General features: G+C 35.1%; 1 protein-coding gene across 1 annotated transcript in view; it reads left to right on the forward strand.

The window, feature by feature from the left end:
- Window positions 1–20,991, forward strand: part of LOC118266490 (GATOR complex protein NPRL2) — a 71,319-nt gene that overhangs the window by 34,151 nt on the left and 16,177 nt on the right. Inside the window, exons 2-4 of the mRNA XM_035579968.2 lie at window positions 14,719–14,919; window positions 15,307–15,398; window positions 15,667–15,823. Coding sequence (XP_035435861.2) covers window positions 14,728–14,919; window positions 15,307–15,398; window positions 15,667–15,823 — 441 coding nt within the window. The 5' untranslated portion in view covers window positions 14,719–14,727. The remainder of the gene's footprint in view (window positions 1–14,718; window positions 14,920–15,306; window positions 15,399–15,666; window positions 15,824–20,991) is intronic.

A 20,991-nucleotide genomic window follows, 5' to 3' on the forward strand; every position in this document is an offset into this window, starting at 1 on the left:
ACTCCCAGCATATATTTTATTGTTAAAGAATAGAATAGAAATAATTGTAATAAGATTTTTTTGTTTAACACGTAAGTCTAGATTCCAGACACAGAAATAATACTAGGTTACATTACGTAATACTCAAGACGTATTCAGTAAAAATACTTATTCCCCGGAGGGTGGGCAGAGACGGTGGACCAATAAACTAGTTTATTGGACGGAGATACCTGGGAACAATTTCTCCCAATATTTATTTACGAGTCTCCAATTCCAATCGCATTAAGGTTCCTGTAAATACTTCGAGGACATCGTCCTCCCAACATCGCTAAAATCCCATTAACTTAAATGACTTTTCGTACTTAAGTCTCATTTTGCGAGTCCGTGGACTTAGACTTATTGAAGACTAAATCCATTGCATTCCAGTCTCCATTGTTTTGTTAGAATTTCGCGGCAATAGGAACAAAGTTTGATAATTATCTTGTCATTTACGGGACTCGGTAGTTTAGTTGACCAACGGGATACCTACATGTACATTTAAGGTGAAATTCAATTTGATGGTAGATTTAGCTCTAGTACTAAAAAAGCTTTTAGCGCCGTGCTTCATAGCTCAAACCATCGGTTTAAAAATTGTTAAAGAGTATTGCTTTTTATTTTATTTATGCTATTATATTTCCTTTTCCAAATAAATATAAATAATATTTTTAATTTATCACGTTTTTAAACATAGTCGAGTTACGTTTGCATCAGCAAATCAACGAATTGTTAGTACTCACATCATGTGTTTCTGCTTACCATCACAGGGTAAAAGTGACTGATATTATGTTAAAAAGTAAATGGGGTTCACGGTAGTACTAGAAACTAGGTGGTTGGATAACTACGTTACATAGGATGCTTCGAAATCGAATCGAAAAGTAATCAAAACGAGAGGGCGTTCGGCGCTCTGATTGGCCGGCTCGAATAAACCAACCAATCAGTGCGCGTTCGGCCCTCTCGTTTCGATTACTTTGAACGTAAAGCAAACTCGTAATAAGTGTACAGGATGGTGTATTGGTCAGCCCAGTATCCGTAGTTAAATGTAATGTGAATAAGCTTAATAAACCTAGTTGATGATTTGGTTGCGGAAAAACCTGCAAACTGTGTAGGCAGAAGATGCGATACAGCAGATTAATAAATACCATGATATTTGTCATTCTAAATTGTGCTTGATAGATGTTACACTCCACGCTGCGCTCCAAAACACAAATCGCTGACGTTAGTCAGAAAGCCGCAAGTTTAAAGTGGAATTGGGCTGGTCACGTCTGCCGCATGTCGGACCAGCGGTGGGCAAAACTCTCAACTGAGTGAAACCCCCTCAAGAGACGTTAGGCGTCTGGGCGGCAGGCCCAGAAGTAGATTGCAACACGAGCTTGACATCTACGATAAGAGATCACAGAGAGGAGTGAAAGGAGGGTAGGGAGGCATTTGCCCTGCTGTGGGACGACGACGGCTAAAAATAAAATAAATAAATAGACGTTCCGCAGGATTAGTTTGCAGTAACAAGGGTCTTCACTCAATTAAGATGTATGTATAACCAAATTACTGGTTCGCTGTCTGGCGCGGTCTTACAAATATGTACCTCTATACAAAAAAACCGGCCAAGTGCGAGTCGGACTCGCACATGAAGGGTTCCGTAACAGCAAGTAGATGACATAATATAAGTTGGTTTTACATAGTGTTTGTATGAACGACAAAGTTATATTTGCGGTTTTTGAAAATGTTTTATTTATTAAAAACTAATAATGATATCTGGTTCAAACCAATTTTCGTTGTTAGTTTCTATTGAAATCTACAGCATATATTTTTTTCAGTTTTCTCACTCTCTTATTTTAAAAGTTAGAGGGGGGGACACTCATTTTTCCACTTTGGAAGCGTCTAACTTTCAAACGGTTGATTTTGACGAAAAATGGTTTTAGGAACCTTAATGTCTTTTTTAAAGACCTATCCATAGACACCCATCACGGATATGTTAGATGAAAAAAATTTTTTTTTTGAATCAGTTCCATGTATGGAGTGCCCCCCTTTAATTTTTAAATTTATTAATTTTTATTCAAAATTCGAATAGCGGTTATCGAAATACACCAACCTACAGAGTTTCAACTATGTAGGCCCAACAGTTTCGGAAATAAATGGCTGTGACATACGGACGGACGGACGGACGGACGGACGGACAGACAGACATGACGAATCTATAAGGGTTCCGTTTTTTGCCATTTTGGCTACGGAACCCTAAAAAGGGTTGCGTCAAGAGAGGTTATAAATGTCATTGGATGGAATAACGGACGTCTTAATTATTTCAATTATGGAATTTAGTTCGGCGACTAGCTAATGGTAACGAATCTTTAATGAGATATCGGAAGTGAGGAGACACTTTAAAGTGAAATTTAAATGGTTTCAGGATAGACAAGAACAATTTATAATGGACGCCTCTGCAACCACTTGTCTAGCTTTCCGATGAGTAAAGCTAGACGAGGCTTTCCAAGTTCTAATGAAATTATCATTCAAAATAATTCCAAAAGGTATTAACAATTAAAGCGTAAAAAACTAAAAACACATATCAAATATTATTTAAAAAACTGAAAATGTGATTGACGTCATTCAAAAGGCTTACGATCAATTTAAATTCTAATAATGTAAAGTTATTTAAATGAAAGTTTTCAATCTTTACCTAAATACGTCCGAAGTGGCAGAAAGGGTTATTTTTACATACTTTGGTACTTGGGCAAAAACATAACATCGTCACTTCACGCATTTTGTTCCGCAAATATACATAGTTAAAGCATATTGTGTTTTATGTACATAACGTTTTATGTATTAAGCATATTTGTAAATCCAATGCTTATAAATTGAGACCTTTTAATAGGAACAAGCCAATCGAAAGTCCTTTCATCTTTTTTATAGTAGAAGCCGGTAAATGAGCAGACCGATCACTATCAACACCAAACACCAGAGGCGTTACAAGTGCGTTGCCGGCCTTTTGGGGACGAAAGTCTTTTTTGCAATTAACTAGATGGCTTTTCTTTTCTTACTTATGTACATTATTCAATACCATTAAACTTTTACACACATCAATAAATTGTCAGTCAATATGGCTATTTACTGTCTATTTCACGCTGACCTCTGGCTAAAAGCACAACTCTTGGTTCGCCAGCTCATGTTATGTAGGATAGGACGATAGATAGTAGATAGTTGGATACTGCCCTAGAGTCCAAACTCCTAGCCAATTGATCTCGTTGCTGCGGTCAAGTGAGTGATGGGTGAGCCACTGGCTTTCATCAAACCAATGTCCTGAAATAACTTTCGTGAAATTGATGAGTATTGAACTATTGGGGGCTAGTTAACTACATTGTTGCGACTGTTTGTTTTCAACTACCTATTTACTTACTACCGCACTCAGAGACATACCTACAATGATTGCTTAAACTATTCCTTAGTCAAGATTTTGTATCGAAATAATTGTTAAGGACTGGGTTAAGTAACCTTTAATTTACTCTGAGCACGGCCTGTGGTACGGCGGTTAGTAAGTAAAATAAAAAATGTTCATAATAAATAAATAAATAAATGATAATTTTCGTAATAAACGAAGGGTTCTGTAACAACCGTTACATACAGCGTATCGTAGCAATATTGAAATGCGCATCTGCACAACTTGTAGATATTCCACCTCCGTCAAGTCAACAAAGAGTCATTTAATGGTCACTTAGCCCAGTCCTTAGTAATTGTTTTCAGAATAAATTCGTTACTAAAGAATAGTTTAAGTAAGCATTAATTGTCTCTGAGTGCTACCATCAGACTCACTTAGCCTGCATAGGCAGCTTTAATTACTTGTGCGTAGATATCGCAGTATTTTTTTTTTGTAAACTGTTTCTACACCACGCTTATTGTAAACTAAACCCCAATTTAATTTTAATTTTGAATAATAATACCTAAAAGTAACCTTTTAGTTAGGTACAAATAGAAGTTAAATTTATAACGTCAGTGCGCCACAGCTATTGTTCTAATTTGTCCGGCGCAGCATCCACCTCACCGGGATGATTTTATCTAAATGTATTGTGGATGCAGTTATGGCATCGTATTCGGAGAAAAATAGGATCATTGCCTTAATTGTGGACACAACATAAAATGTTTTGATATATCAAATTTTCACTTATATTACGATGACTCCATACATGGGAGTCATCGTCATTATAAGTGAAAAGCATGCAACGGTCGATTTGTAATGCAACGGATACAAAAACACAATCCTTTACAAAAAAAAACTTTGTATTCCAATTAATTTACAAAAAAAACTTTGTATTTGCTAAGTTTAACTCTATGTTTGGATAGTACTACTAAGGGCAAGACAATCTGCCGCTGGAATACATCGACTAAAACTCCACGGAGTATATTTAATCAAATTCTTTCTCAAAGTATAAACATTTGCCAAGCTACACATAGTCACATCTAATCTATACTAATATTATAAAGCTGAAGAGTTTGTTTGTTTGTTTGTTTGTTTGAACGCGCTAATCTCCGGAACTACTGGTCCGATTTGAATAATTCTTTTTGTGTTGAATAGTGCATTTATCGAGGAAGGCTATAGGCTATAAAACATCACGCTATGACCAAGAGGAGCCGAGCAGAGCGGGTGAAACCGCGCGGAAGTAGCTAGTTATAAATAATCTAGATGATTGCATATAAGTACCTAGGTAACATTAAAATACATAAGAGCTAAGAAGCAATCGCGAAATCTCCGGGTCCCCTGCCCCTTGTGAATGAATATAAGGTCAGGTATTGTTACTTTGTGGCGTCAATTCATATTTCTGGAATACACAAGATTGTTGAATATGTAACAAGGTATAAGTCACGAAGTCCTGCCCTTGAGACCAGGTTTGCAGCGAGATAACACTGGCAACACTGTTCTGCATTCTCTCGTGCGACATCCGAACTAAAATTAGAGCAAGCGCTTTATTTTACTTACAAAGTATCAGAGCATCCCTACATACAACACACCAATGACGACTGTTATTTTAAAAAAAATCATTGAGAGATGAACTGATTTCCATACTCGTTGCATTGTACGGGATATTTGCGTGAAAAAGGTGAAAAAGTATGGCACAAGACATTGAAGTTCACCAACAAATTAGTCAGGTTCTGTAAGTACCTAATTCACGTTGCATCCTGCCGTACGTAATGCTATGATAAGATCTGCATCTAGAGCTGAACACGGCACACTTGCCGGTAATTTTCTTTAACCCTCATTCAATCTTGTTTGGAGCATAAGTGGGATATCCTATATTGAGTCGACTCGTTTCCGAATTCACTGCAAGTTGCTGCAGGCGCTAGTAATATTTGGCTGCCGCAGGGCCGAACTTACGAGCGAGATAGCAACATGCAGTTGGGCATAGGTATAGGGCATATCTACGCGAGAGGGTGAGGTAGGGTGGACACGCACACTACGATCCTCGTGGACCACCTTGAATATTAATTGAAAACATACTAAGGTACTTTTGCAACTGACAATTTTTAAATTTACATATATTTTCTTTGGCGTATTTTTCCAACCGGTTTCGTAGCGATGGTTGATATTATTTAAATTGGTTATTTGGTAGTATTATTGATTTTTTTAAATGATGAAGGCTATCTACGCGTCGAATACTATTTCATTTCTTTTTTTATCAATTTAAATATGGAGTTGGAGGTACGCTGATGTCATTAGATATGTCTTTGTAAAGTGAAATCTTCAAGATAGTCTTAGATCCGGCCCTGGGTCCAGTGCTCATAACTGTTGATTAGTAATTTAGTACTGATGGAAGATCTCACGCAACGTCTAGTGCATGCTATGACGCAGTTTGAAGCGTTTTTCACAAGTAATCAACTTTGCATTTACCTATAGGTACGCATTACATCACTTTGTCATTCGATTTTATTATAGACATTTGTGTAGCAATCGCCGGCTGTAACTCGAAAAGCTCGTAAAGATTAAGATTGCAATAGAATAAGATAGGATTTTTATTTTAAATGTATGAGACAGGAAAATATATTTCACACAATTATAGACTTCCTAAATATCTTACAACTTTTTTGTTTTATTTTATATTAAATGGCAGTGTCAAGTGAATTGTATTTGTGCCGTAATGTGCACCTCTGCCTACCCTTTCGGGTATAAAAGGAGCGACATTACGTTACATGTCAAGTGAATTGATATAAATTTATATGTATTGTATATTTTATGTGTTATATAGACAGGATTAAACGGTATTTACATAATCATAAACAATATGAACAACTTACTATAATTTAAAACTAAAATAACAAAAATTAATTGATATTCAAGACGTAAAGGAACATAATATATTATATTCCAACAAAATCTTTACTTATGTGGATTGTTTATGTGTGCGTGTGTCTGTGTGTGTTAGTGTGTGTGTGTGTGTGTGTGTGTGTGTGTGTGCGTATGTTTAGTTTGTTACAAAGCCAGCCTCCAGGCCGTCCTATACTGAAGTACGTATTACAGTCCAATATACTACGTCCAATACCTATCAATGCCTTTGGGCTGCTGACTTAGCTGAATGACGTAGGGGCAGTCATGCGAGTACACGGAGCTTTGGTGCACAGACTGACTGCAGCTACCTAAACATGATTGCAATGACGGGGTTGCCGGCTGTACAATGTACATGTACACGTCCCTCTTTTCAAAGGCCTTGCAAACGGACTTCAATCGCCAGGTAGATGGAATTGACAACTCAATTTGAGGGATTATGGCAACATGGCCGTAATGTTTCGTCGATCCGAAATTGAGTTTCATTATATTAATACTATTTTCTTTTTAATTCGACTAGTGTTATGTGTGTGTGTGTGTGTGTATGTGTATTAACAATGATGTGCTCCGTGAAACATTAATATGATTACACGTTGAATTTTTAGTATAAAACATTTTTTTTATTTAGTTGTACATTATCGTCGCGCGTTTTTATTTCCCATTGATATATGGAGAGACAATGAAAGGTCAAATGACATGATTTCATCATTTTTATGGCATATAAGCGTCCTGAATCACAGATTTTTTTTTTATAGTGACAAAGTACAAATTCGTGAAAATGTAGTTTTTTACTGAGTACCCAACTAAAGTATGCGGATTAAAGTTACCGTTTATAATTTAATGTTTAGATACCTAGCCGAAATCTTTGTTTATTTATTTATTTAGGGTCAGCTAACAATTGTTTACACCATACATTTTTTTTTAATCCATAACACATTACATTTATAAATGTAACAATCACTTAAAAGCCATTTTGTTAAAATTAGGATTGGTTTTAGAATAGCGGTCCCAAATAGACTGACTTCACTTCAGCAGTCGACGTCATCATGATGATATTATTAATATTCACCCGTTACTTGTGTCAAGAGTAAACTGTACCCTTATTACCAGTTAGCTTTACGTTCAACGTAATCGAAACGAAAGCGCGTTCCACGCTTTGATTCATTAATTAGAGCGCCGAACGTGCTCTCGCATCGATATTAATAAACGATAATTAATATATTATACATATTTCGCAAGAAGCAATATTTTATTAAAATTTTAATATTGATGAATTTTATTTACATTCATATGAATAACTGCCGTACTCAGACACATTTAACAATTATTTTAACTATTCCTTAGTAACAATGATGCCCCCAAAGACAATTATTACGAACCCTAGGAAGGATCTGTAGGGCTACTCCGGTTCTAGAATGCGAAGTTTCGTTTAATCTTCCGCCGTAGGTTTTATTGATTTACTTCCGTAATAAAATTACTTAAAATAACGTTTTATTTTTAATTTCATATCAAAACCTTTTTATTTATCTTCATTTCATTCGTTCATTTTTGTTCACGAAAGTTCGCAATAAATAGAATTGCAGTATGCAATCTGCGAAGTTTCATCCGAAACTTCGATTTTCGTTGAATTAGAGTAGCCCCCCAGGTTAAGTAACCATTAAATGACTCCGAGTTTGGCTGTTAATGTTTTATACCATCCCAAAAAAATATATAAAAACATCTATTACCTAATATAAACTAAATCTAACATAACAAATAATTCTATAAAGCGTATATCTTCAAGAAGTTTTCGCGACACAGAAAATAACAAGTTCAAGTTAACCTAGATTCTTTTATCACGTACCTATTGGTACTTTGTTTCGCATTAACGACCCGTAAACCAATGTAGGTTAGAGGAAGTTTTAGTATTAATAGTAATAGCAGAAATCTTTTTTAGAATTGTCTGAAAATTCTGGTATTATAACTAGCGTTTGGGTGTCACGTTTTAAATATACAACCCTCTACGACTCGGTCCCACCCTTCGCGGATTAAACGGCATGACGTTCATATTATTAATTTATTATATTGTTTTCCATTCGTAGAAAGAATACAAAAGATTAATCTTCATTTGCCAGCCATTTCAATAACCTTTCATATCGAAAGTTTTATATAGGAATATAAAAAAAAATATTATTAAAAATATCAATAGAGACACATATAATATCAATTACTATACTAATTCATAATTAAGTACACGTGTAAAGGCACAACGCTTGTACATACCATAATTGTATAAAAAAAAATCTTATCTTACATTACCAACAAAAACGCAGAAATTCTTCTAAATTCTGGCTGGAGACACTGTCTTATTCGCTTAATCGATAAGAAATAAAATTAAAAATAATGCAAGCAACGTAATTTCCACAGAAATAAATATTGAAAACAACTAACCCGTGAAAACGAAAGAAAACATTTTTGTAAAAATAAAGGAGACAAAGTGCACGGTACCTGAGGAATAGCCTGCCACTGGGGAACAGGGCTCCTCCTTGAATCTGCAATTGAAAACAAATCCGAGATATAATGAAGGTTTCAAGGTGAAGGAAACTGCGGCCCGCACAGCATGCATTATGCATATACATACGCCATATCCGAAATGGATGGGTCTGACATCGGCACCGATAAATATTGTTGCACTTCCACTACACCCTCGCGCCGTGTCTGCGTACACATGTGACACAAATACTCCCAAAATTTGGGATTACTCCTACACACATTAACGATTATCGCGTCCATCCGTCCTTATAATACAGAACATACAGGTGAAATGTCACGGCTCAGCCCCAATATCAATATCCTACACAAATGAATTCGGCGTGTCGGCGACAACAACGGGTAGCAACGTGGCTCATGTTCCATAGAAATAGTTTCGTTACATAAACACGGCCACTAGGTTATTGGGGAGTCTGTAGGTACTCTCAAGGACAAGACCGGACTTTTTATTCCTCTTTTTTGCCCAACACAAGCAGACGAGGGCCGGTCGTGGAGTTACCATTTGAATTGTAAAACAAATTGACAAAAATCACTTATGCATTGTCCGTTCCGACCGACGACGTCGGCGAGCGGGCTGCTATTATATTTACAAATTTGCCCGAATCTAGGAATAAAGAAATGGAATCACGAAAACTACTTGATCAATGTATGTACAATAATTAATTGGCTTGTAATCAATGTATAACCACAGAGGAATTGAGAATCTCATCCTTGTTCCGAACGCGGCTTAGATACAATTCTGGAAATGTCTAAGTAAGAGATCCTACTTCATAGTCGAACTATGAAATCGGTAGGTACCCATTTACTTCATCATCTACACATTTCTAGGTACTTGTTTTTACAGAGTTGAATAAAAGGTATTGGACAATTTCTGTCCTGAAACAAAACCAAAAAATTTTTTGGTAAAAAATATTTTTATCTATCCATATTTCTTGACATGATATACTTTGAAGCGTAGTTAATATAGGTACATTAGTATATAGATAAACATCATTTTCAGTATTGACATTAAGTTGGTAACAGAACAACGCGACGCGTCGTACTAAATATAGATATTGCTTTACAGTATATTGACAGAGAAATCAAATTATATTCAAAGCTAAATCTGTAGATAATGATATAGTAAACATCGTAGTTACATGATATTCGCCTCTATATCCAACTTACTACGATCGAGACCACTGGAGCTTCGTAAAGAATGTTCAAGAACAGCATTGATTTTCCTGCTTCGGAGGTAGTTCCTGCCGGCCGGTACGAATTTTATTTTTATGTGTTATGAATATTTTATCTATGTACCATAAAACTAGATCTACAATCGTATTTTCAATAAGTGGTATACCTATATGTTTGTTTGCGGAAGTATATTTAGCCCCACATAGCGACCGACAGGTAGCTCGAGGCTGCTGAGCCTCAAGGACGCTCCGAAGGCCAATTTTACTGCCGCGGCCGTACGTACAGCTGATACTATCGATTTTCTTTCGTTTCCGTCGCCTACAATTTTGTTACGAACAAAATAATGGGTTCCCGTAACACTTTAGAACAAGGAAGTAACGTAGGTGATAATTATATCAATAACGGTAATCGAGAATTATACTTACGTGTACAGGTCGTCTTCATCAGATATAGAAGAACTTGTGGCCTCGCTAAATACGGACCCGCTCATCTTTTAACTTAAATTGTTTGTTTCATTGTCAATTTGTACACTTTTTCGTTATAAAACTTAGACTTCGGTCTATGGAAAGTTTATTTAGGACATTTTGGTAATATTCACTGATAATGTTCTCTCGAGGTGGCATTTTATCAACTGTATTTTAGATTAAACCCGAAACAAGTCTGGTTCCACATTTGCTTGTAGGTAAGTATCTTACTTCGTCGAAATGTCTTTTGGCTTTTAAGGGAGGCCAAAGCGAACACGACGCAACCTTGCACGCGGGGATGGTTTCGTCCATATTTAAACCAGATCGACTATTATGTATTAACTTGACAACATTTTTGAGGATTCACAGGAGGCTCAGAACCCCCCTTTGCGATATACTAAGTTACCGAAACCATGGAAATTAAGAAGGAAAACTGAAACAATTTCACTCCGGTTTAAACTTACGACTGATTGTTTCCACTTCGGTTGTATTATTAGAGATTGGTCGGAAACCCGGTAAATAAAAATTTGGCCAAAAATACGACACAAAAACACAGTTCGGAACTACTACATAGTCTTGTACCTACTTGTGTATACTTAGAGGGTTTGACTGTGCCACGTGACAAAGTTGTGTCGATGTTCAGGGGTGCTGACCGCGCATGCTCCATTCTGACCTTGGGTATACTTCCTGGTTCACGGGCAGCCTTTTGTAGCTGTCACCGGGCTTCTAGGTCAATCCATCAAACATATTTATAAAATATCATATTATATCTTAATGATCTTCCACCGCAGATGGTGCTTACATAACTACAGGGAAGGCTCCAGCAGTTTTCCATCAAAGTCGGGAAAACATATTAAAGTTGGTTGTTGTTAGGGGCTGAGAATAATTTGTATGCATCAATGTAACCTTGAATGGTATGACGGCACAGACTCTATGTTAGTGTTCTCTAGGCTCCCACATGGGAAATATTGGGAAAGTCAAGTAGAAGTGTAACAAAGCATTTGTAATGAAACTGCGGATGGACGTTTTATCAACAACTTGTGCTTTTTTCGAAGGGCAAGTATAAAATTCAAACATAATACCTACGTACCTACACAGTTTACACTTACACTATCAGCTATCTTATTATAAGCTACTCCATTTTTAGCATAATTCATCCATCTTCCATTTCCAATAGGTTTCATTCTACTATAATTTTTTGTTACATTTTACCTTTATTAAAGGTGTCGACACTGGTCTATTAATACTTTTCTTGAAAGTTCTATTTCCATTTTCCTAAAAGCCCAATAATTTATAAAAATAAATATATTGCCTCGTCTCGTCAAATTCTATAAAATAGCCAAATTTTCAAAACTCTCTGCCAACATTCCAAGAGAAACTACCAAATGTCTAAGCTATAAAGTCAGCGTGGAACAAACACCAACTGCCATGTAGGTACGTCCATAACATCACAATGCATGTAATACCTCAATTAGTTTGAAATGCTACGTGAACTAGACAGACACGTCGTTAGTTTGTCATAGAAATGTGGCAGACGCCCTTGTCGGATCGCGTATTATTAAGAACAGCGGTACACGGTACCTATTGTAATGGGAGATAACAATGGCAGATGTTAACCTGCAGCTTCCAAGGCGACGCCGGCGGTACGTCAACATACGAACAACAAGCGACCCTGTCACAGGAATTATGCGTCGAACTAATTGGCTGCACGTTGGGCTATCATAATTGCACAAGTACCGAAGTAGCAGCGTTTGTTGTGTACGATACAACATAAATGTAGGTATAAGTGTCGATGCGGGTGTGTTTCGTTTACTGAATAGTATTGTTTGACGTATAAACAGTGAGGGGGGGAAAATCGGGAGCTTATGTGGGCAGGTGTAATGCAGAAAGCTCACAAAGCCCGACGTATTCAATCAAATGATTCTGTAGCACTCCCTCGTCGCTATAGCGCGAGCTATGTGCAGTGGACCGCGCTAATGGACTGTTTTCACTTAACCCGTGATGCAATTGCTATAGAAAAATTAGACTCGACGTCGTCTGTTATTAATTTTGCCATAGTTAAGCAAAGATTTTCTAATTATTTGTTCTTGTGGCCTATTTTCAGCTTGGCTTGAGGCTGATTAGACTTTTCAAATCTTATCTGAATCTACTGTTTCAAAATTATGTAAAGAGAAATATAATTAACCTACCATTTCGTGTATGTTTAAAATTGACGGAAAAATAAAATATACTGTGCTCCATAGGTAAATTACATAAATAGCTACCTACACTACCTAATTCCTCTAACCTAATTTTACTTATAACAAGGACTGAGATAATATTTCTTTCTTGAGCTCACCACCAGATGGTGCCAATGTACTTAGAGGACCCACTTAAAATACAATAGCTGTAAAAATTAAAAATCTAACAAAGTCTGAATCAAAGCAAGCTAAGATCTGAATCTTAGTCCTCACTAGCGCCACTTGCGGAAAGATCTGGCATTATCCGCAACTCCATACTAGTTCAGCGAATCCTGTTTGAGCGGGTCTCGAGAGGCATTAACTCTGTGGTTTATGGAAGTACAAGTACCTACCATGACCATGGAAATCTGAATTTATCAGATGCATTAAGTATCGTTCGATTTTATTTTTTTAAAGATTAACATAAAGGTATATTGCTCTTAAAATATAGGTATATATGCGTTGGTAGTTATATACTTATCTCTCTCTTATATAATATATACTTACTTACCTCTTATACTTAAATAATCTTATATGTACCTACATAGTTTGGTAAACTAATTACATAGATAATTACCGAATTCTTATTGGATTCCTATATAGGAAGCCTATATAAGTATATTATACGTACCTATGCATATATACCTACCTATATTATAGGAGTTCAGTTCAGTATAGATATACTTATGAGCTTACATATCTGGTAGGTGATCTAACCCTTCGCATTTTGTTTTTTGCCAAACAAGTCCAAATTCAAAGCTGATGAAAATAAGCCCCGGCCATTATGGCATTACGGATGCATAACTCCTTAAAAATAATAAAACAAAAATAAAGGATCTCATGGGGAGGAAATGTCGCTAACAAAAGCTAGCTTTCAATTTATTTCAATCGGGGATTAACGCACACCGCCGTACTTTTGATGTTGCGATGTTCAAAGGGATTGGCTGTCGGTGCGGTCTCTCCCCCCATCACGGGTCTGTACGTACCTAGATCGCACTGAGTTCGTAATTACTTAGGTACTACATTTCCCAAAGCAAAGGTCTGTATCGTTTTGTTTTCGAACTCGAAATACGCTTCGAATTTGTATCTCCAGCTCTTTGTACAGTGTGTTTGATATTGAGTAACTAGTTATTAATTAAAAGTAAAAAGTACTTACTTATTTATAGATTATAGGTATTTATAGCTTGGACTTATCCTATTTTTAATTTAGGTGTGCAAATATCGGACACTACCGTACAAAACTGTACGATTTGATACATACGTTATATATTTGTAATATTACCGCAAATTAATATGCTACGCACCTCTAATAAATTAAAATTAGTACTCCAGTGTACTAGGTGGTAGTAAAATAGTAAACAATAGAATATTCCCGCTACCACCAACATTTCTCTACTTCAAGACATTCTACAATTCTTTTCCTATAGCGCCATCTATTGACAGGATAAGAAACTAAACGTTTTTTTGTCCAAACTTGATTTATGTTGCGTACTGCATTCTTTTTATAATCAAGGACGTTTCTAATGTTATCTTCTTCTATAATACTTCTTAATAATCAAAGTAGATCAGCTAAATTTCAAATAAACTGACGATAATAGGGGCTAGGTAGGTATTCAATCTAACATTTACTTTAAAACCGATTTCCTATGAAATGTGGCATTATAATCCTTTTATCATTTACTTCTATATAAATTAACGAAAACTTATTTTGAAAACCAAGTGAAAACTAAAGAAATAAGTACTTTGAAGTTTGCACAAAGAGTAGGTATTATCTGTGGCTTCTTACAATGTGTGTGTGGAAGATATTCATTCATTGAAGTCATACTTTGTTTTTCATTCGTTCAATTATAATCATTCATTCATTCTCAGTCAAACAAAACGTCAAAAATGCCCATACGTTCACGTTTCTAAATAATATTTATAAATATAAATTAATACAGTGTTATTGCCTTATCTTACACTTGTAACAAGTGTTATTTTTTTTACTTTTTTCATATTATGATACGACGTTAAGCATTATCCAATGCAAGTGGAACGAAGACTAAACGTGTTGAGCCAGCTAGAGTATGAGGACGGCACAAACGGCAAAATAAAATTAATGCCCACTAAAATGATGGAAACACGATATTACGAGGGTTGTGGCCGGGAAGGCCCAATACGGTGCATATTTCTCGGTGAATTCCACACCGTGGCAGGTCCTAAGATTTCGTGTCAGGTATGACTCATTGTTTTTCTAAGGTCAAATTAGATTATTTACTATGTTAATAATTTACTATATTGTTAATTCCGCGCGTACTTTACGAGTGCACGCAAGGTATGCACACGCATACAATTGGTACATCACAATCTGTGGAATATTGATCAAACAGTTGTGTGTGTAAGTACGTGCAAGTGTACGTATGTAGTGCGTCTAGACGGCAACGGGCGTGCATGTATGTGTGCGGTCCAACCCCCGTCTAGACGCGGGGCAGCGCAAGTACACACGGAGCTAGGGGTGGCAGCGGCGAGGCCCCCCCTTGCTCGCCTGTGCGGGCTCAGAATGCTGTTAGACAGCAAGGAGGAAACATGTAGAGCTCCAATGTTTACTACTTGCTTCTAACAGTTTCCAGAGGACTACATCTCCAAAGAAGTTTTTGACTCAATCAGTGCATTTATAATACCCAAGCCTCAGATCCAGAGATGTTCCATGACTATGTAAGTAGCAGTTTCAGTTATTAAACTTTATTTTAAGTTTATTTAATTTTTTAAAAGTTTTGTTCATTTTAATTTTATGAACTTGTTTGATTTTTGTGTTTTAATTTTTAATAAATGGAAGTTTAAAGTGTTATAATTCTTGTGTAAAGCTACAAAAATTAAAAGTGTCTGGGTCGGTCCCTTGGTGAACTTAAAATTATTTTATGAAGTTTTTTAAATTTATTTAAGTGTTTTAAGATTTGTTTCTAATATATTTGTAATTTTTCAGAAATGCCCTTGGCCATAAGATTGTGGGCTATCCCATACGAATAGACAATCCAAGATATGAGAGAAACATCTACCTGTTCAACATCTGCTTCGTGTGTGATAGCTGGTCCAAGACTGTGCAGTACGAACCAGTTGTCAAGAAGCTTGGGGAACATCTGGTAAGTACGTAGTTATTAATTTATAATTTTTTTTACAGATTGGGTGTCCTAAGGTCCACATCAAGGGAATTAATTTATTCTGTTATAACTAGTTACAATTGATTTCAGTGTGAATTAACTTAAAAAAATTCTTCACCTGATTTCCAATTGGAGAAATGTAATTTTGAAACATAGGATTATTTGAAAAATGTTTAAATTAAAATAAACTGGTAAAAGAAATAGTTTGAAAAACTTTTTCAATTAAAAAATGCAAGTAAAGACAAAATATAAAAAAATAATTATCTGAAATAATAAGTTTTGATAAAGTTTTAATGTTTCACGAAAAAAGAAATTAAGTAACTGGCATAAATAAAAATTGTGAAAAAAGTCATCACATTATTTGAAAAGAGAATACGATTATTTTTTCGCCTGCATTGTGTGGAGGCAATTTCCCGCCAGTTATCGCGCGTAATAATTTCCTTTAGAAAATTTCATTCCCTACATTCAACTTAACTTTATTGACATTATTATTTGTATTTCTTTTACGTAATCGTATTGTTTTTTCTGATTAAAATTAAGCGTAAGGGATCTTTCCTCACATTAAATTAATTGTAGTAAAGGTTCCCATGTGGACGTTAAAAATTATTACGCGCTGCGGTACGACGACCATAACCGAAAAAAAAAACTTCGTTTGCTTCATCGTGTTCTGTCAATATCTGGGTTCGACGCCCAGATTAAAATATTAATTTAAGTTTTCTGTTACGATTCGAAATTATTTTTAACAGTGAAGAATTTTTTCGTCATATTTTTGACTATTAAATGGGTTCGAATCCCTGTTTCAAGGTTTATTTAGGTTTTTTATGTCGATATTCACAGAAATTATTCCGGTTTAATTCGTCATCGACTGAATTTTCTTCTACGCAAAGGGTTCGACTCCCTGTTCAATCAATTAGTTTCCTGTGTCAAGATTTAGATAAGAAGATAGTTAATTCGTTTTTTAAATATATTTCGTATCGGTTTTAACTTTAAATACACATAATATTTAACTACAAATTACTATCTGATTTCCCGTTTAAAATACCTACAAAGGATTTTTTTTCGTAATTACTTTGTATTTTGCTACCGTCGTGGTTTAAAAAAAAACGTTTAATTCATTTCAAATTATTTTCCATTATAAAATTGTTAACGCATCGAATCCGCTACTCCAGTGACCGTGAACCATAAAGAAAATAATTCTTCGTCGAAAGTTTAAAAAAGTTACGAGTTCATAACTTTAAGTAGCCACTTTAAGTAGACTCACATATTTCTATGTATTTCCAAGGGTTTCTTTGAATTTCGTAACATTCCACAATGTTAAAAATAAATAATCGGTATAATTCCACATTTTTCTGGTTAAATCTTTGAGTAATACCGAAGTTTTAAGCGTAAGTCCACGTAAAATCCGCATTTCACTTATTGCGAAATTGCAATAAACTTACTAGCAATAATTTGACCCCATATGCATTTTAAAATGCTTAAAACAAAATAATACCCCGGCAAATATCAATAGAGATGATGACGGGGTACGAAAATTAAAAAGCAAGTCAGGTAACGTTATGAAAAAATATTAGACACGTATTTTTATATTTTTTTCATATACAATTACAATACTTAGATAAAACGCAAATACGTAATTTCTATATTTAAAACGTAACTAGAAGTAACGTTACGCGATATTTCAAATCAATATATCTTGAAAGTATTTGTTTCCGTGAGAAAATAAAACTTCCTGTCTATTTTATTTTAATAATCTACATGACGGACATTAATATAGAAAATTAGTCATCTACCCTATTATCTAAGATGACGGCAGAGTAAGAAAACACACCTTTCATATTTTTTCATTAAAAAAAAGATGGACATTCTTAGGTAAAACGTATTAAAGTTTAGAAGTGAGAGCTCGCAACATTAATCTAATACCGACCTGAGCTAATACGATATTATTTTAAATCAATATATCGCCGTAAAGTTAAAAATAATGACATAAAAAAATAAAAACTGCATGTCCAATAATTGAATAATTCTCCCAGACGATAATTAATACACTTATTCGCCAAACCGTATCGTTTTAAACTATTTAAGGAGAAACTTAAAGTGCTCCGTACAATATCTTCCCCATTGTTTAAAATTAGATCGAGCGGCAGTCTAGCTTGTTAGCCTAGTAGAGATGCGGTCCAGGTTTCAATTAACGCAAAGGCAAAGTTTTATCCGGGCTTGAAATTTTTAATCCGTAGTCCAGGAGCTCCCGCCGCATCAGTTAATCTCTATTAATCTATAATAAAACATGTGCTGCAGTGGATTAGGTGATCAGCCAACGCGCAACTTGTCGCGATGTTAATTCTTGCATATTTAATATAGACTATATATAATAATATCAATTACTGTTCTTTAATCTTGCTAAAACTGGAAAACGTCTGGACCGATTTGGCAAATTTTAGTCTTGAATTAGTTATTTGTGGAAGTCTATGGAAGGTTTAAATGGAAAAAAATATTTAAAGCGGTACAAAGTTTGTCAGGTCAGCTAGTAATTAATAAAATAAGTTACACTTTTTAATTACTCCGAGAAAAGTATTACAAAATAATCTTGACCAAAGAGGCTGTCGATTAAATATAACTTATCGTTCGGAGGGCATACACGGGGTGATGTTTCACACCAAAGTTTTAAAATACAAAAATGAACGAGTAAAGAGCTTATTTTTTTAAATTAACTAATCTGATTCCACGTGCGAATCGTTAAGGAGTGCAATTCCTTGCCGTCGGAAACTGTGTTTCTTGAAAAGTATAACTTTGGTGTCTTCTAGGCCCAAGTGAATAGGTTATTGCATACTTCGTCATTGGCCACATCATCCCTGGCGAGATGGTTACCAAACGCCATCCTATAAAATATAAAAAGAAAATATTGGATTAAAAAAAACAGCATTAGTTTATTCGTTCAGGAACATCGATGCCAGAGACACACAGTTAGATAAGCTAGAATCAAATCCCCACTTTTTCCGTCAGCGTTTAAAAATCTCTGTCGGTGTCGTATTGTTTAAGCAAATCAAATCAAATATTCTTTATTGTGGGCTATGGGTTTGCGTCTTAAATAATTAAAATAAGTTCTGCTATTCCCACCTTTGCGGCATACAATAATAAAATACAAATCAGAATTTAAAACACAATTAGTCATATTAGTCTCGATAAATTATTAAAATATTCCAAATTATATATCCATACAAATTTAATTCCAAGTCATATAAGTCATACTTATAATTCATTATAACAACATTGCAAATTATATTACCTACATACATATATATTAACAAGAGAAAACGTCTTCAACTGCAAACTGATGAAGACAAATCCTCCGCTTGTGCCAATCAGCATTGGCCGCGTTGTGAATGGGTTAACATACTATAGACACAACAATATTGTGGTACGCCTATGTCCTGTCATATACCAATAGCGGCTAAACCACTTTAGTCACGTTCACGTCCCAATAACAGATTGGTCTGGCCAATTTGGTTCGACATCGGAAGCGAGCTTTTTTAATTTTTTTTGGCGCGGAGCAACCACTTCACTCTGGGATTTTTCCCCATGTTGTTGGTACTTTGACAAACGCATTCTGAAACGCAATGATTTGTGAATCACATAGTTCGACGTGAAACTGAGCAGTGGGTTGTAGTGATTATTTTAAATAATTAAATCGTTATTTTTAATTATATATTTTGGTATTCTTTAGTAAAAAAGATATGGCAACCGCGGTCGGTTGCATGACGTATAAATTATAAAAAATGTGTCTTCACGTCATAAAAACTGTTTAAAAATAAAATTGAGTCTCAAGAAAATTGCATGACATAAAAAAAACATCTTTGCGTCATAAAAACTGTTTAAAAATAAAATTGAGTGATCACATAGGAAAAAAAATATACTTCATTGTGGAAAAGCGCTAACTAATATAATAAAAAAAGCTTTATTTAATTCTTCAATAATTAAATTAAATTGCAATACTTAATTAGATAGACCTGACTCTATTTATAATTAGTTTGGTATCGTGCAATTTAATCCCCTTATAATGTGGGTAAAAACCAAAGAATTTCATATGCCCCTATAAATCATATATCATATACCAGCGTGTAAATGTGCGCAAAGTATGTGTATGCGCAAACGCTGGGACTTATGGTGCAAAACAGAAAAATATGATACAAAACATAAAAAAAACAACATACACGAATTAATATCCGCCCTTCTATTTCCGCCCTTCACTGGACACACGTTCTCGAGCCAATCTCCAGCACTAGGAGTCTCTACCACAAGCCACAAGGCGGATATTGTCACACAACCTAATTACTGGGAAGTGTGCTTGTGTGTCCTTGTTTCACTCCTGTGCACCCTTGTCACAGCAACCCTCTCTCACAGAATAGGCTAGTTTCCTACTAGTCAAATTCAATACTTCTTTCGAAACGTCAAAATCGATATTTTCTATGAATAAAATACTTTACTTTGTATGAAATACTCTATTGTGACGTCATCAGATTTTTACGTCAAATAGCAGACTTATTTTTAGAAGTCAAAGAAAATTAAGTAGTTCATCAAATTTATGAGTGAGATATGATTATTTTTGAATATTTTATTGTATTGAAAAGTTGTAATTATTTATTTTTGACCGAGGTTACTACCCAATTGAGGTATTTGTGCGACAGGTATTCTTAGTGTAAGACATCGATCACATGTCTTATTATCATAAGTTGACTGTAATTTAATCTATCTCTAGATTGAATTTTGATATATTTTTCGCGGAGCTTTCAAAAACAGATTTTTATCAATAGAATTCATGTAATCGCAATTTAAATTCAAGTTTCAAAGAAGAAGTTTGAAAAGTTTCTCACATCATTAAAAATCACAAACTTCTTTGCGATATTCACTTAAGTATGTAGTCACAATAATATCTTAACTGTTGTAAAATCCTTCACTACACCTATCACTTTAAAATGCGACTTTATTTTGAAATCAACATCTATTCTACCCTTTTAGGTAAAATGCAAAAGTCAAATATAAAATTGAAATAAACTATTCGTGCGTTTGATTTCTTTCGGGTAAAGTAAAGGTGGCGCGGAAGTTTTGAGACGCCCGCGTCAGGCATGAGGGTGCGGATTCGATGACTAGTTAGT

The sequence above is a fragment of the Spodoptera frugiperda genome, unplaced genomic scaffold (genome assembly GCF_023101765.2).
Source record: "Spodoptera frugiperda isolate SF20-4 unplaced genomic scaffold, AGI-APGP_CSIRO_Sfru_2.0 tig00001243_1, whole genome shotgun sequence".
Lineage (NCBI taxonomy): Eukaryota > Metazoa > Arthropoda > Insecta > Lepidoptera > Noctuidae > Spodoptera > Spodoptera frugiperda.